The 13,205-nt window shown below is 40.8% G+C and overlaps 3 protein-coding genes across 4 annotated transcripts; 2 read left to right on the top strand and 1 right to left on the bottom strand.

Annotated features, from left to right (window-relative positions):
• Nucleotides 1-268: 268 nt before the first annotated feature.
• ei24 (EI24 autophagy associated transmembrane protein) lies at nt 269-3,824 on the top strand. 2 transcript variants are annotated; one of them, XM_072446725.1, is made up of 11 exons: nt 269-413; nt 883-1,019; nt 1,676-1,821; nt 1,896-1,956; nt 2,034-2,100; nt 2,239-2,363; nt 2,452-2,571; nt 2,654-2,765; nt 2,849-2,960; nt 3,211-3,285; nt 3,373-3,824. In XM_072446725.1, the coding sequence occupies exons 2-11, from the start codon at nt 978-980 to the stop codon at nt 3,530-3,532; spliced, it is 1,020 nt and encodes a 339-aa protein (XP_072302826.1). In that variant the 5' UTR covers nt 269-413; nt 883-977; the 3' UTR covers nt 3,533-3,824. The 2 variants fall into 2 exon arrangements, with proteins under 2 accessions (XP_072302826.1, XP_072302827.1); XM_072446726.1 differs by having other exon boundaries at nt 280-354.
• Nucleotides 3,825-4,617: 793 nt separating this feature from the next.
• stt3a (STT3 oligosaccharyltransferase complex catalytic subunit A) lies at nt 4,618-9,935 on the top strand. Its single transcript, XM_072446724.1, has 18 exons — nt 4,618-4,731; nt 5,368-5,488; nt 5,593-5,653; nt 5,729-5,850; nt 5,929-6,074; nt 6,144-6,234; nt 6,500-6,606; nt 6,687-6,851; nt 6,948-7,128; nt 7,204-7,370; nt 7,806-7,886; nt 7,972-8,127; nt 8,203-8,391; nt 8,478-8,594; nt 8,684-8,786; nt 8,873-9,061; nt 9,419-9,534; nt 9,613-9,935. The coding sequence occupies exons 2-18, from the start codon at nt 5,401-5,403 to the stop codon at nt 9,649-9,651; spliced, it is 2,118 nt and encodes a 705-aa protein (XP_072302825.1). The 5' UTR covers nt 4,618-4,731; nt 5,368-5,400; the 3' UTR covers nt 9,652-9,935.
• A 130-nt stretch (nt 9,936-10,065) lies between these two features.
• On the bottom strand, nt 10,066-12,870 carry LOC140361102 (cytoskeleton-associated protein 2). The gene is made up of 7 exons (XM_072446722.1): nt 12,787-12,870; nt 12,198-12,277; nt 11,394-12,124; nt 10,987-11,320; nt 10,859-10,916; nt 10,479-10,710; nt 10,066-10,411 (listed from the first exon to the last, which is right to left on the bottom strand). The coding sequence occupies exons 2-7, from the start codon at nt 12,237-12,239 to the stop codon at nt 10,147-10,149; spliced, it is 1,662 nt and encodes a 553-aa protein (XP_072302823.1). The 5' UTR covers nt 12,240-12,277; nt 12,787-12,870; the 3' UTR covers nt 10,066-10,146.
• Between the last annotated feature and the right edge of the window lie 335 nt (nt 12,871-13,205).

The raw sequence follows: 13,205 nt of genomic DNA, 5'->3' as shown, positions 1-13,205 counted from the left end.
CAACAGTGTAGTTCATCTGACACTGAGCTTGATGCTGAGCTGAATATGCACCGCCCCTTGGGATGCCCCCATGGAAATAGAACACACCTTACACAAAGTGTGCTTTCTTTAGACCCGCTTCTTTGATATGAGCTAAAACACAGACTACAGAACTATGTCAAATAATGCATGTTAATTAAATAAATACATTTCAAAAATCTACCTAGTTTACTGTATAATCCCACTCTGCACTTTTACACTTTCTCCAGTGACTTATGTTGTTGAACTACATTTCCCATGCTCCTCCAGTCCGGAGCTTGCGCAATGTGTTTTTCTCGGCCCTAGCTGCTTGGACTGTTTGCTTGTTGTTGTCACGTTAAGGAGCACAAATAAAAGGAAAACGACAGCATTGACCCCTGAACCTGCCGCATGAGGTAAACAGAACAAATACATTTTTGTTTGTAGTCTTAAGGACTTGTACTTTTAGTTTGATAGCTGTCTATAACACTTAAAGCTACATGGTAGCTAAGTTTCTTGTTTGGCGTTAGCTAGCAGCACAGACGAGCTATGACTAAACAAACCCCTGCTTAAGTGTCTCTGACGGAAAGACTATTTTTATCTACAGTTATACATGCAGTTCTTACGCTATATTTTATTTGTTAAGGGCATGGAAAGGTAAGACATAACGTTACGAATTATTAGTACCAAAGCTATTAAACAACAGCTCCATGTATTGAATCTGCTCGCTCACGTTAACAAACAAGACCTGTTAAGTTATAAACACATTCTTATCCAACCTCACAGAGTATTACAGGTTTGTCTGTCTGCAAAACCAGCAGTCTTTCATCTGGATGCAGAATAATCCTAACAGTGGTGTCTAAAGTCTTGTGTATTGTTTCACAGGTTGCAGGGTGAGTCCCTTCCTGCCATGAGCGCTGACCACCAGGTCCTGAGCCCCCCTTCCTTGAGCAGTTGATGGATCTGCAGCTGGCCCAGAGATGACAGACAGCGTCAGGGCTTTCCTCCGCTATGTGGCGACGGTAACACATGTATTCTGTCTCAGCAGGTCCAGAGACAAAGAAGCTTCTGTGACAGGATGGATTTTATGTGGACATGATTAGTTAGTCTTGATTTGTGTTTTACATACAGTAAATGGCACAAAAGGAGAATCTACACATTTCTGTATACTCCAAATGTGTTTGAGCATGCATTAAAAAAAAAAAACAGTTAAATATGCAATTGAGTTATGCGTACAGTCTTTATTTTATCTTATACAAATATGTATATGTTTTATCTTATAAAAATATGTATATCTCTTTATCTTATAAAAATATGTACTTGGGCTATATGATACAAAAGTATAACATTATATTGATATTTAAAATAGTCACATATACTGTGTCTCTGGCCTCTATCATATTATGTTGCTTAAACATAAATATTTCCAATGCTGTGGAATATTGATCTATCAGGAAGTCATAACTCTAAATACATGGCTGAGGTGTGTGCAGTCAGTATTATGCAACTTGCATTCCAAAATAAATCTTGTTTTGCCCAATTTTATGTTTTAAATCAAAGAATGTATAAATGTCAACAATTTTCACCATATTTATTTGTTAAATCAAGAATATTTTGTTGTTGTGAGCATTTACAACAACATCTTATTTGTGCTTCTCTCTTCCTCTGGGGTTTAAAGGGGATCAAGGACTCCATACTGGGGATTGGCACTATCTCCAAGCTGGATGCCCGCATTCAGCAGAAAAGAGAAGAGCAGCGGAGGAGAAGGGCCAGCGGGGCGTTGGCACAGAGACGGGCTCAGAGTGAAGAACGCAAACCTGATAAGTAAGATGAAAGCAACATTTTAGTGAAATAATGTGCAGAATAAGATTGCTTAACAAAGGATTCTTTTCTATTAGTGAACCAAAAGTGGCTAGCAGAATCCTTCAGTGTTGTGCCTGGAATGGGGGAGTGTTTTGGGTAACATGACAGTTCATTTACAATTTCATTTGATCTATAAATGTTGCTAGCATTGAAACATTTTATTTTCTCCCCAGCTCAGTCTGTTTCTCTTCTATCGGGTGTTTATCCCACTGCTGCAGACAATGACCGCAAAAATCATTGGTATGTTTATTCCGTTTCCTCTCTTGTAAGGATGACGCAATATCACATGTTATTGTTACAATTACTGTGTCACAAACAGACGGATAAAAAAGTACTTTATTTCTTACAATTACATTATTGTTGTTGTTCTGTCCCCAGGTGACCCCTCGCTTCATGGCAGTGTTTGGTCCTGGTTAGAGTTCATCCTCACATCGGTCTTCAGTGCTCTCTGGGTCCTCCCCCTGTTTGTCCTCAGCAAGATTGTCAATGCCATTTGGTTCCAGGTCTGTTCCTTTTCTACCCATGTATTGTTCCTGCTTGTAATAACACATTTATGAGTGATACTAACCAACTAATGACTTCTTGTTGCAGGATATAGCTGATCTAGCCTTTGAAGTGTCCGGTTGTAAAGCTCAGCCGTTTCCCAGTGTTAGTAAGATCATCGCAGACATGCTTTTTAACCTCCTCCTTCAGGCGCTCTTTCTCATTCAGGTACGTTTTCAGGGATATTATAATATTTTGATTTGTTTCAGAACAGCCTCGGACCTTTCTTCATTATTGTTTTGTCCTGCAGGGTATGATCGTTAGTCTCTTCCCCATCGATGCTATTGGTCAGATAGTCAGTCTGCTGCACATGTCTCTGCTGTACTCGCTCTACTGCTTTGAGTATCGCTGGTTCAACCATGGTAAGAGTTTTTGCTGTTGTTTCTTTGCAGCATTCAAACGGTGTATCTATTGTCTAATTATGTAACCTTTATTGTCTCTCAAGGAATTGAAATGCACCAGCGCCTCTCTAATATTGAAAGGAACTGGCCTTATTACTTTGGCTTTGGTTTGCCCATGGCTCTACTGACTGCGCTCCCGTCTTCGTACATTATAAGGTTAGATTGATTAGCCACTGAGTCAAACTTAAGTGGGGTCGACTTAAACCAGGGCCAATCATTTGGGGTACATTTATATAGACCGTAAAAATGAAATAACTTGAATAATGAGTAACTGTTTTGGAGACAAAGTACAATAGCTTTTAAATAACTCTTTCAAGCTTTAACTTTTTCTCTGTTGTTAGCTGTTATTCAGCTGTTGTTAAGTACTAGTTAATTGAAATTGAACATAACTTTTGTGCCTTTCTAGTGGCTGCTTGTTCTCCATTCTCTTCCCACTGTTCATCATCAGCGCAAATGAAGCCAAGACACCAACACAGCTGTAGTGAGTAAAAGAAAAAAATGGGCTTCCAAAATAAACCATACTTTTATAAAAAATTGGCACCAATATAAATTAATTTGTGTTTTGTAGCCACTTCCAGCTGCGTCTCTTCTCCTTTGTCGTGTTGATCAGCAACAAGCTCTTTCACAAGACAGTCCATTTGCAGTCCTCCATGACGTCATCTGCCTCTTCAGAACGACTGACGCCGCACACCTCCCCGTCCCGCCAGCGCCTTGCGTCCGCCCAGTGAGGGATCTGATGAAGGACACAAATTGCACTTCACAAACTGTGAAAACGAGGTCATGTCAGAAGGATTGTCTGAGAAAAGAGGGGTTAATATGTCTTAACTCCCAATATGCCCTGTGGAGTTTCATTTGCAGCAAAATACAGTAGTGTGACACAACAATCGACTGCCTTGTGCCTCACACTCAAAAACACATATGTTCTGTTTTTGACTTTCTTTGGTGAACTTTGTTTTATCTTTTGTATAATGTGCCATTTGAGTGACTCTCCTTTAATAAATTACAGCACAAGAAACCACAGAGGTTGATTTTGTTTTAAAAAATGACCATAAGAGATTTTACATTTGAGGGGCTTTCGTTGTAAAAACATCTTAAGTATGTACATTTGCATTGAGTGAATGCTTCTTTGCACATACTTTTTGGTTTCCGTTTCCTTTGGGTGGAATTCACCCAATAATATATCATATTTTGAAACTGTTGGGGGAGGACACATTTTGGCCTTGCATGATTGAGATGAATTGTAAAATCTGAGTTTTAGACACCAGCAAAGACAAACTGCCAAACTTCTGCTTTTTGTTCATTTTAACCACCAATTATATTGAGTTCTTAGCGTTTCATAGTTTTCTTTGGCTGTAGAGGGTAGCATTGAATTTATCCTAATAATGGATGGGTAGCCTTAACATGCCTGTTTTTACATCAGAGCTCAACACAAATGCTTAAATGCACAATGTTAGCATGGTTTGCTGTGGGTGTGTTGTAATACAATTGCAAATGGTTGAAGTGACACCCTAAGACACTGAAATTTTGCCAGGACGAAAATGACTACATCAAGTACAGATGTTTGTGAGATTTTGTAAAGTTCCAGTAAGTTTCATTGCAATAAACAAAAGTATTGAACTCTGTGGTCAACGTGCCGATGTGGGCTGGATGGGACTGTGCCATGGATTGGTGGAGGGTGGCGGATGGTGCTTCTTGGCATCTCCTGCTCCAGATGAACTTGCCCGGCGTAAGGACACGTCACTACATCGACGCGGCAAGATACGGAAGTGAGTTTGACGGCCAAATCAGCGACCAATGAAATGTATGGACTGTCTGCTCAGGGCTACGTTGCACCAATGAGCGAGCAGCATAGAGTAGATGGGGCGGGACTACAGGACAGTGCAGGTTGTGTGTGAAAAGTGTATGAAAAATAGGAGCGGAGGAGCGGGTGAGTGTTTCTGGACGTGATTATCATACTTACGAGCAAAGATCAGACGTAATTAACTTTATTTCTTTTCCAGCGTAGTCGTTTTCTGTCTAAAATTGAGAGATAGCTGTTGAAATGTTCATCACACAGAGGCTATCTTGTTAGCCTGGCTAGCTTCTCATACATAGACTATTAACACCGGCCTGCTGATTATTATAACCTTTACGTCTCATTGCGTTGAACGTAAAAAAAAGCTTTGAACGTTGTAAAGCTTGCACATTCTGATAACTGTATGATTTGTAGCTCAGATATACTTTGCACAGGTGGCTTGCTGAAACAATCTAGCCTTGAGTAAGATGTTTAAAACGTGTCTAGCCTCTTACGTGCTTCTAATCTTTAATCTTTTGAGTTGTCTCTGATTTAATGGTTAGATCTGAGGCACAAATCTGTGTTGTGGTTTGCCAAAGTTGTTCTTCCTGGTTTCCTGACGCTACTTCACTTTGCTGCGTGGCCTTATCTGGTTGGACTGTACTGCACACATCTTTGGAAAACCCTTTGCTTTATTGTTTCCCGTTTGGAATTGTCAAAATTGCAGAATGTGTTCCTTGTTTATGTTTTAGTGATCGGTTTAATATTGCTTGTTTTTGTCCTCCTCAGGTAGTACGGTGAGCTGTTTATAACCTCGCCAAAATGACCAAGCTGGGCTTCTTACGTTTGTCCTATGAGAAGCAGGACACACTGTTAAAGCTGCTCATTCTTTCTATGGCTGGTGTCCTGTGTAAGTCCTCTTCACACTCTCACTCTGCTGTCCTCGCATTCCTAAAATGTAAGACAAAACAAAAACAAGTCAAATGTGTTGCTTTTCTTTCTTTGTTTCTGCAGCATTCTCCACCAGACTTTTCTCTGTGTTGAGATTTGAAAGTGTTATCCATGAGTTTGATCCGTAAGTTACCCTTTTACTCACTGATTATCCCCATTTGCTACTCGTATTATTAATATTTCCCATTTTTTACATCAGGTATTTCAACTACCGTACCACCCGCTTCCTGACAGAAGAAGGATTTTATAAGTTTCACAACTGGTTTGATGACCGGGCATGGTATCCTCTTGGAAGGATCATTGGTGGAACCATCTATCCAGGTAGGAATCTTTTGTCATAGAAGTCACAGTAATACACTGTCGAGGTGCTTTCATAAAAGTATTTTCTTTTGTTGACAGGATTGATGATCACTTCTGCTCTCCTTTATCATGTTCTACACTTTTTTCACATCACCATCGACATCCGCAACGTCTGTGTCTTTCTTGCGCCTTTGTTTTCCTCCTTCACTGCAATCGTCACATACCATCTGACCAAGGAGCTAAAGGTATGAGTAAAGTTTAGAGTATTTGTGTGATTTGAAAGGTAAAAACAATGATCGTCCCTCTCTCTCCAGGATGCAGGAGCTGGACTTCTTGCAGCAGCCATGATTGCTGTGGTGCCTGGTTATATCTCACGTTCTGTTGCTGGTTCCTATGATAATGAAGGTAAACTAAAAGTGGGAGTTACAGATGCGACGACGTGACACAAGATTGAGTCCACAAGAATGTTACAATTAAATGTATTTTTTATATTTTTGCTGTTATTGTTGCACTGTCTTTTGGAGGTGTAACTTAGCAGAGGTGTAACTTAGCAAAGTTACCCTTTTTTGTCTTGTGGAAAGCTCACAAGATCATTTTTTTTCTTCTGATATCTTATGGATAATGAATACAAAAGTTTTCTGTTTTTAACTATGCTTCTCTTATACTTCAGGTATTGCCATCTTTTGCATGCTGTTGACCTATTACATGTGGATCAAGGCAGTCAAAACTGGATCTCTGTACTGGTCGTCCATGTGTGCGCTTGCATATTTCTACATGGTGAGCAACTGGACAACTGTAGTTTTTTGTTGTTTTTTTCTAATTTTGAGCATTAATTTGACATGTATGTCTATCTGTAGGTTTCCTCATGGGGTGGCTACGTTTTTCTGATCAACTTGATTCCCCTTCACGTCCTGGTTTTGATGCTGACTGGACGATTCTCTCACCGCATCTATGTGGCTTACTGCTCCGTCTACTGTCTCGGCACAATTCTCTCCATGCAGATTTCTTTTGTAGGCTTCCAGGTATGAATAGTTCAAACTTTTTTTTGTGTAATTATAAATGGTAGAGTACTTCTTAGGTTTTCTCAAATTCTACAAAACTCTCTTATCTGTAACCAGCCAGTGCAGTCGTCGGAACACATGGCCGCCTTTGGAGTGTTTGGGCTGTGCCAAGTTCATGCCTTTGTGGATTACCTGCGCAGTAAACTCAATGCCCAACAATTTGAGGTGCTGTTCAAGAGTGTTATCTCCCTTGTGGGCTTCGTCCTGCTCTCTGTGGGAACTGTCTTGATGCTGACCGGTGAGAATTTAGTTAGAACAAAATAACTTTAAAGTCTGTAAATTGGCTAATTTCTGTCTCACTTCTAATCTTCAGGAAAAATCTCCCCATGGACGGGGCGTTTCTACTCTTTACTTGACCCTTCATATGCCAAGAACAACATTCCCATCATTGCCTCGGTCTCTGAACATCAGCCCACAACTTGGTCCTCGTACTACTTTGATTTACAACTGCTGGTGTTTATGTTTCCAGGCAAGTGTAATCTTAGATTTAACTTAAAGTTGGGGTGCTTGACTTTTTTATTATTATTTAAATGTTTTCCCTGAAGACTATCATGTAAAAGCAACACTGTGACAAATCGCTGCAAACCGTTTTCATCTAAATAATAATGTATTTAATCTATTGCCAACCTTAAAGTAAGAACCATAAGCAGTGCTAGGATTGGCTGCACTTTGGCGGTCCACCCCAGTTTCACTTCGCCGTCTGAAAAAATATTCTAAAATTCTAAGGCCATGCATGTGCCAAGAAACGGTTTTAAATACAGACTTCCTCCATCTGCTTTTAATGCAACGTCAAGTATATCTATGCCATTTAAACAACCCATTTGTTTGGCATTTGAGTCCATGTAATTACTCTACTACAAAATCAACTTGGTTCTTACTAATGGCAGTTTTTCTGTGCCCTTAGTCGGCCTGTACTATTGTTTCAACAACTTGTCGGACGCCAGGATTTTCATCATCATGTATGGAGTGACCAGCATGTATTTCTCAGCCGTCATGGTATTGTCCACTTCTGGTTCATAAATGGACTGTACAACATGTATTTGTAGACTGTCACCGTGACATTGTTATGCTCCCTCTTCAGGTGCGTCTGATGCTGGTGCTTGCTCCGGTCATGTGCATCCTTTCTGGCATCGGCGTTTCCCAAGTTTTGACAACTTACATGAAGAACCTCGATGTCAGCCGTCCAGACAAGAAGGCCAAGAAGCAGCAGGATGCCACCTATCCAATCAAAAATGAGGTATCAGAGTCAGTCCACACAATCTCATTTACTGTACTTGCACGGTTTGTGGATTATTGTACTTTTGCATATTAGGTTGCCAGTGGGATGATTCTGGTCATGGCCTTCTTCCTCATCACGTATACTTTCCACTCCACCTGGGTCACCAGTGAGGCCTACTCCTCTCCCTCCATTGTCTTGTCGGCCCGCGGAGGAGACGGGAGCCGCATTATCTTTGATGATTTCAGGGAGGCTTACTACTGGCTCCGGCACAACACACCAGAGGTCAGTTGTGTTCTTTACTATTTTAAAGAATTGAACTATTTTTAGATACACATTTATAGTGAATCAAAAATTGTACAAATTTACAGGATGCCAAAGTTATGTCATGGTGGGATTATGGCTACCAGATAACTGCTATGGCTAATCGAACTATTCTAGTGGACAACAACACGTGGAACAATACCCATATATCCAGAGTTGGGCAGGTAAGAATATTTTCTCATCACTTTTATTTTTGTTTTTACACATTTTAAACTTGAAATTAAAGCCTTTTTTTTAACGGGGTTGTCCATAGGCTATGGCGTCTACAGAGGAAAGGGCGTATGAGATTATGAGGGAACTGGATGTCAGCTATGTCTTGGTCATCTTTGGTGGTCTGACGGGTTATTCTTCTGATGGTAAGTGGAAATGATACATTTGCACAAACGTGGCTCAAGTAAATTGGCTTGTGTAATTCAATTACTATTTTCTTCCCATGATTTAGACATCAACAAGTTTCTTTGGATGGTGCGTATTGGAGGAAGCACTGACACAGGAAAGCACATTAAAGAGCACGACTACTACACGCCCACTGGGGAGTTCAGAGTGGATCGTGAGGGTTCTCCAGTCCTGCTCAACTGCCTCATGTACAAGATGTGCTACTACCGCTTTGGACAAGTCTACACAGAAGCCAGTAAGTCATCCAATTGACTTTAAAGGGTGGTGGTAATATGCACTCATTTAGCTTTCACTCTATAATAAAGTGTAACGTAAGTAAACAATCAATTCTCCCCCAAATAACCATGACCAAGACCACCACTGCAAACTGACATTTATGTCTGTCTGATTTGAAGTTGCAAAACATTTTAGTGTTGTAGTTTTATTATACCCAAATTCACTAAAATACAGTTTTAAATTTTGTACAGTGTAATAACTTAAACATTTTAAGTTATCATGAGGAGGGGGGGGGGCTTGACTCACTTTGGGAACCATTGTTCTTGACCAAAATGTAGAAAAAAAGCGATGGAGAAAACTGTTACTTTCTCTACAGAGCGCCCGCCTGGTTATGACAGAGTGAGAAATGCTGAGATTGGAAATAAAGATTTTGAACTGGATGTTTTGGAGGAAGCCTACACCACCGAGCACTGGCTGGTCAGGATATACAAGGTAAAGCATCTCTGTTCAATTGAGTTGAATAAAGAATAAGTATTTTTTTTAATATTAAAATTCCTGACTTTCTTGCAGGTGAAAGACCTGGATAACCGGGGTCTTTCTAGGACATAATCATCTGACAGAAGTTGAACACTTTTTAGCGCACAGCACTGAAGGCCTTCCCCTTTGATCAGCAGATGAATGGAAAAATACATACTTTTTATACTTTGTTTGGGAAGGAATTGCATTACAGAGATTAGTGTTTTGTGGATTTTGTTCTTTTGTAATATCTCATCTGGGATCAGAGGGAACAGGTGTCAAATGTCCTGTTAATTGGAAATGTTGCAAATTTCCTAAATAATGTTCAATAAAAGTTCTCTGGATTTTTACTATGTGGTGAAATAAAAATTTAAAAAGTATTTAAAGACTTGTAAATGTTTAAACATTTTAATTTAGCAGAAAAGTACAAGTCTTCACATCAGACATTTAATTATGAATTGCACAAATATATTAGTAACTCAAAGTTTCAAATCTCAAAAGTATTAGCTTAGTGTATACATTCAGAAACAAATAACCTTCAAAATCAAACTTTTGAATTCCCATTAAACATTTGAGACCCAAACAGCTTTATATTCTGGGCTGATCAGGCAGAGCTACCAAAAGAGCCGGGTTCTTTCTATAGATGTATGCATTGGCCTCATCATCCAGCGTCAACAGCTCAGCCAGTGACGACACGCATGGATCGTGGTCGGCGAGCATTGTGGGCAGACGAGAAGAATGGCGGTGAATACGACTGGAGCGCCGCACCGGGGTCAGAAACTTCAGGTCTTTGATGCTGCTTTTGTTCTTGGATGTGCTGGTACAAACTTCACCCTCGATAGTCTTCTTGACACTAAAAACAAACCTGTGTTAATTTACCGCTCATTTCAATTAAAGGAGAAGCTTGAAATGAGTTTTACCTTTGTAAAAATGGTGTGGTTTTTACACTGTATTTGACAACAGAAGCCTCCTCCATCGGCGGTGTGTTCTCCTTCACGTAACAATCATCATCACTTTCCTCAGACTCTTCAAGCTCTTCCTGGTCGTCGCTGACGCTGCTTTCACTCTTAACCATACTATTGTCGGGCATTTCATCCTTTACATACTCTTGTTTACATTCTCTGTCATTGCACTCATTCGTCAGTGGGAGCTCTGTAACAAGACAGAATGGTGCATTTGCTCAAGTAACTGAAATATCAGAAGTGTTCTATTTCATCAATTTAAAGTTGTTGCAGCACAAACCACTGATCCATATATCACAAAAACATATCACTGTCATTGGGAAAGAAGACAAACTTACCATCACATCGAGAGGGGGGCTCTAAGGCTTCCAGTGCATCACACAGGTTTATAACAATCTGGTAAAGGATAAACATTATTAGAATGATCAGACCATAACAATGATGATAATTTAAAGTTTGTTCTCACATCATCAACTCCATCAATGCCTTCGTCCTGTGAGTCATCTGGGAGGTCCAAATCTGAGTTTTCTTGCAGGTCCAAGGAGGTATTCATAATCAAAGACACTCTTTTGTCCGTCTTGACCACCTCCTGGTTGTCTGCAGTGAGCGCAGGTGTAACAAAGGCTGGTTCGGGCTCCGCCTTCACTTCAGGTTCAGATTTAGACTTTGTGGTCAGCTGAGATTTAGGAGGAACATCAGATTTGTTAGACATTTTGTTTCTTGTGGCGGGGGCTGTAGACGTCATAGCTGGTCTTTTTAGAGTCTTCCCCTTTGCTGCAAGCCATTCTGCAAGTTTTGCTCTGTAAGACAAAACCAATATCTTAATAAATGGAAACGGTAATTTACAGATGAATTATGTTGAAAATCACTGACTTCTTCTCCTCTGCAGTTTCCACATTAGTCCTGTATTGACCAATAGTGGCGGGAGGCTTACTCGCCGTCTTGTCTGTAACTGGAACCTTTGGCTTTACAATTAAAGTCCCACACCTTCTGCCCTGATCCACTGTAGCATTTTTCGGGCGTGCGGTGGTCGGCATGCTTCTGGCCGGCGGGCGAGCAGAGGAGAATCCACTTGGGGGACGACTGTTGGTGGTGGGTTTGACAGGTCTGTTCAAAGTTGCAGCTGATGTCTTTGAGCCGCGCCCTGCTGCAGATGTGGTCACACTTCCAGATTTTTGGTATGCTGCGTTTGGGGCAGTTGATTTCTGGTCCCTTGTAGCAGGAACACCCGACTTCCAAATGGATCCAATCTTTGACTCAATAATTTTGCCTTTGTACATGCCGGGAGCAGGTCTCGGAGGCTGCAAGGCTGTTGGCTTTGGCGCTTCTCCAATTAGCTGTTTTAATTTAGCAGCTTGTTCTTTTTTAAAGTCTTGGCTGTGGGTTGGTCTTCTGGCAGTTGCAGAGGTTTTTAGGGTTGCAGTCTTTCCCAAGGAGTGTGAGGAGGGCCCACCGATGACCTGTCTTCTCTCAGATTGTTTGGCAGGTGCCACTCTGCCAGTTGTTTTATTTCCATTAGGTGGGACAGGAGGAGCGGCTTTTAAGACATTCTGTTTAATCAAAGACTTCGCCCCAGGCACGAGCTGAACATTCTCCTTGTTTCTCTAAACAAATACAAAATTAAAACAGAATGAGACTGAATCTATGCATTTTGTCACAATTATTTAAGATACTTACTTTCCTAATGGTGTTTTGTCTTGAAACTGTGGCGCTGTCCATCTTTACTAGTTCTATTGCCGACCTTTCCCACAGAAAATCTGAGGAAGATGGTATAAATATTTAAATTTGATACACTGATAGTTACGTGACAGTTTAACGCAACAATAAACAACCAACGGACATTGTTTGAAAGTTGTTTTATTTTAGAAAAAAACGAGAATGTTGTTTAAAGTGTGAAGGATAGACAACCCTGCAAACTCAGAACCCATGACCTTATTTCTATTGACACAAATGCACGGTTAAATTGACAGTAGAGCTGAAGCGAACAGTGAGTGGTTGTAGATTAAATTATAGTTCAAGACCAAAATTTGAATCTTGATCACCCTTGTGAACGGCCAACTGTAATTTTGCAACTCTAAAATACTCCATAACACATTTTAAAATCCTGAAAAAACTACGAGACCAACAACATTAACAGGAACGTTCAGACCACTGGAAACAATTTAAAAAGTCCGCAATAATAGCAGTAGTACAAACAATAACAACTTTTCAAAACGTGGTGATTCAGTGAGTTCAATATTTGAAACATGAATAAAGTCAAACTCACTCTGATTGGCGTCTTGTGAGGAGAAACCAGGATGGACCAGGCTGGAGCACGTCTGCTTTCTTCAGGGTAAAACGATCCGTCTGAATTCGGCGCTGTGGATCCTGTCATTGGCCCCGTGGATCTCGCGAGATCTTGAACCAGAGCGTTGAGACCGGGAGCGCGCGCGGGGCGAGGCTCCTCCTCCTCGGGCTCCGTTTGGATTTTGAATGTTTGAAACTAAATAGAATTCCTTTAGTACTGGTCTGCCGAGTTCAGCCCATGGTTCAGCCCATGGTTCAGCCCATGGTTCAGCCCATGGTTCAGCCCATGGTTCAGCCCATGGTTCAGCCCATGGTTCAGCCCATGGTTCAGCCCATGGTTCAGCCCATGGTTCAGCCCATGGTTCAGCCCATGGTTCAACCTGTGTCAGCAGCTTCAAA

This window comes from Eucyclogobius newberryi, unplaced genomic scaffold (assembly GCF_026437365.1).
Source record: "Eucyclogobius newberryi isolate DKJ021-1_F unplaced genomic scaffold, fEucNew1.0.hap1 SCAF_15, whole genome shotgun sequence".
NCBI lineage: Eukaryota > Metazoa > Chordata > Actinopteri > Gobiiformes > Gobiidae > Eucyclogobius > Eucyclogobius newberryi.
The sequence above is the reverse complement of the archived record's forward strand: the minus strand, read 5'-3'. Positions and strand labels throughout refer to the sequence as shown.

What these genes read in the sequence shown, in the direction of transcription:
- ei24 (XM_072446725.1), top strand. Translation starts at nt 978, where the DNA reads ATGACAGACAGCGTCAGGGCTTTCCTCCGCTATGTGGCGACG. An exon ending in TCAATGCCATTTGGTTCCAG is followed by an intron (nt 2,364 to 2,451) that starts GTCTGTTCCTTT and finishes TTCTTGTTGCAG; the next exon opens with GATATAGCTGATCTAGCCTT. An exon ending in CCGTCTTCGTACATTATAAG is followed by an intron (nt 2,961 to 3,210) that starts GTTAGATTGATT and finishes GTGCCTTTCTAG; the next exon opens with TGGCTGCTTGTTCTCCATTC.
- stt3a (XM_072446724.1), top strand. Translation starts at nt 5,401, where the DNA reads ATGACCAAGCTGGGCTTCTTACGTTTGTCCTATGAGAAGCAGGACACA. An exon ending in GTTATCCATGAGTTTGATCC is followed by an intron (nt 5,654 to 5,728) that starts GTAAGTTACCCT and finishes TTTTTACATCAG; the next exon opens with GTATTTCAACTACCGTACCA. An exon ending in TGGTGGAACCATCTATCCAG is followed by an intron (nt 5,851 to 5,928) that starts GTAGGAATCTTT and finishes TTTTGTTGACAG; the next exon opens with GATTGATGATCACTTCTGCT.
- LOC140361102 (XM_072446722.1), bottom strand. Translation starts at nt 12,239, where the DNA reads ATGGACAGCGCCACAGTTTCAAGACAAAACACCATTAGGAAA. An exon ending in GACAAAACACCATTAGGAAA is followed by an intron (nt 12,125 to 12,197) that starts GTAAGTATCTTA and finishes GTATTTGTTTAG; the next exon opens with AGAAACAAGGAGAATGTTCA. An exon ending in GCCCCCCTCTCGATGTGATG is followed by an intron (nt 10,711 to 10,858) that starts GTAAGTTTGTCT and finishes GTCTTGTTACAG; the next exon opens with AGCTCCCACTGACGAATGAG.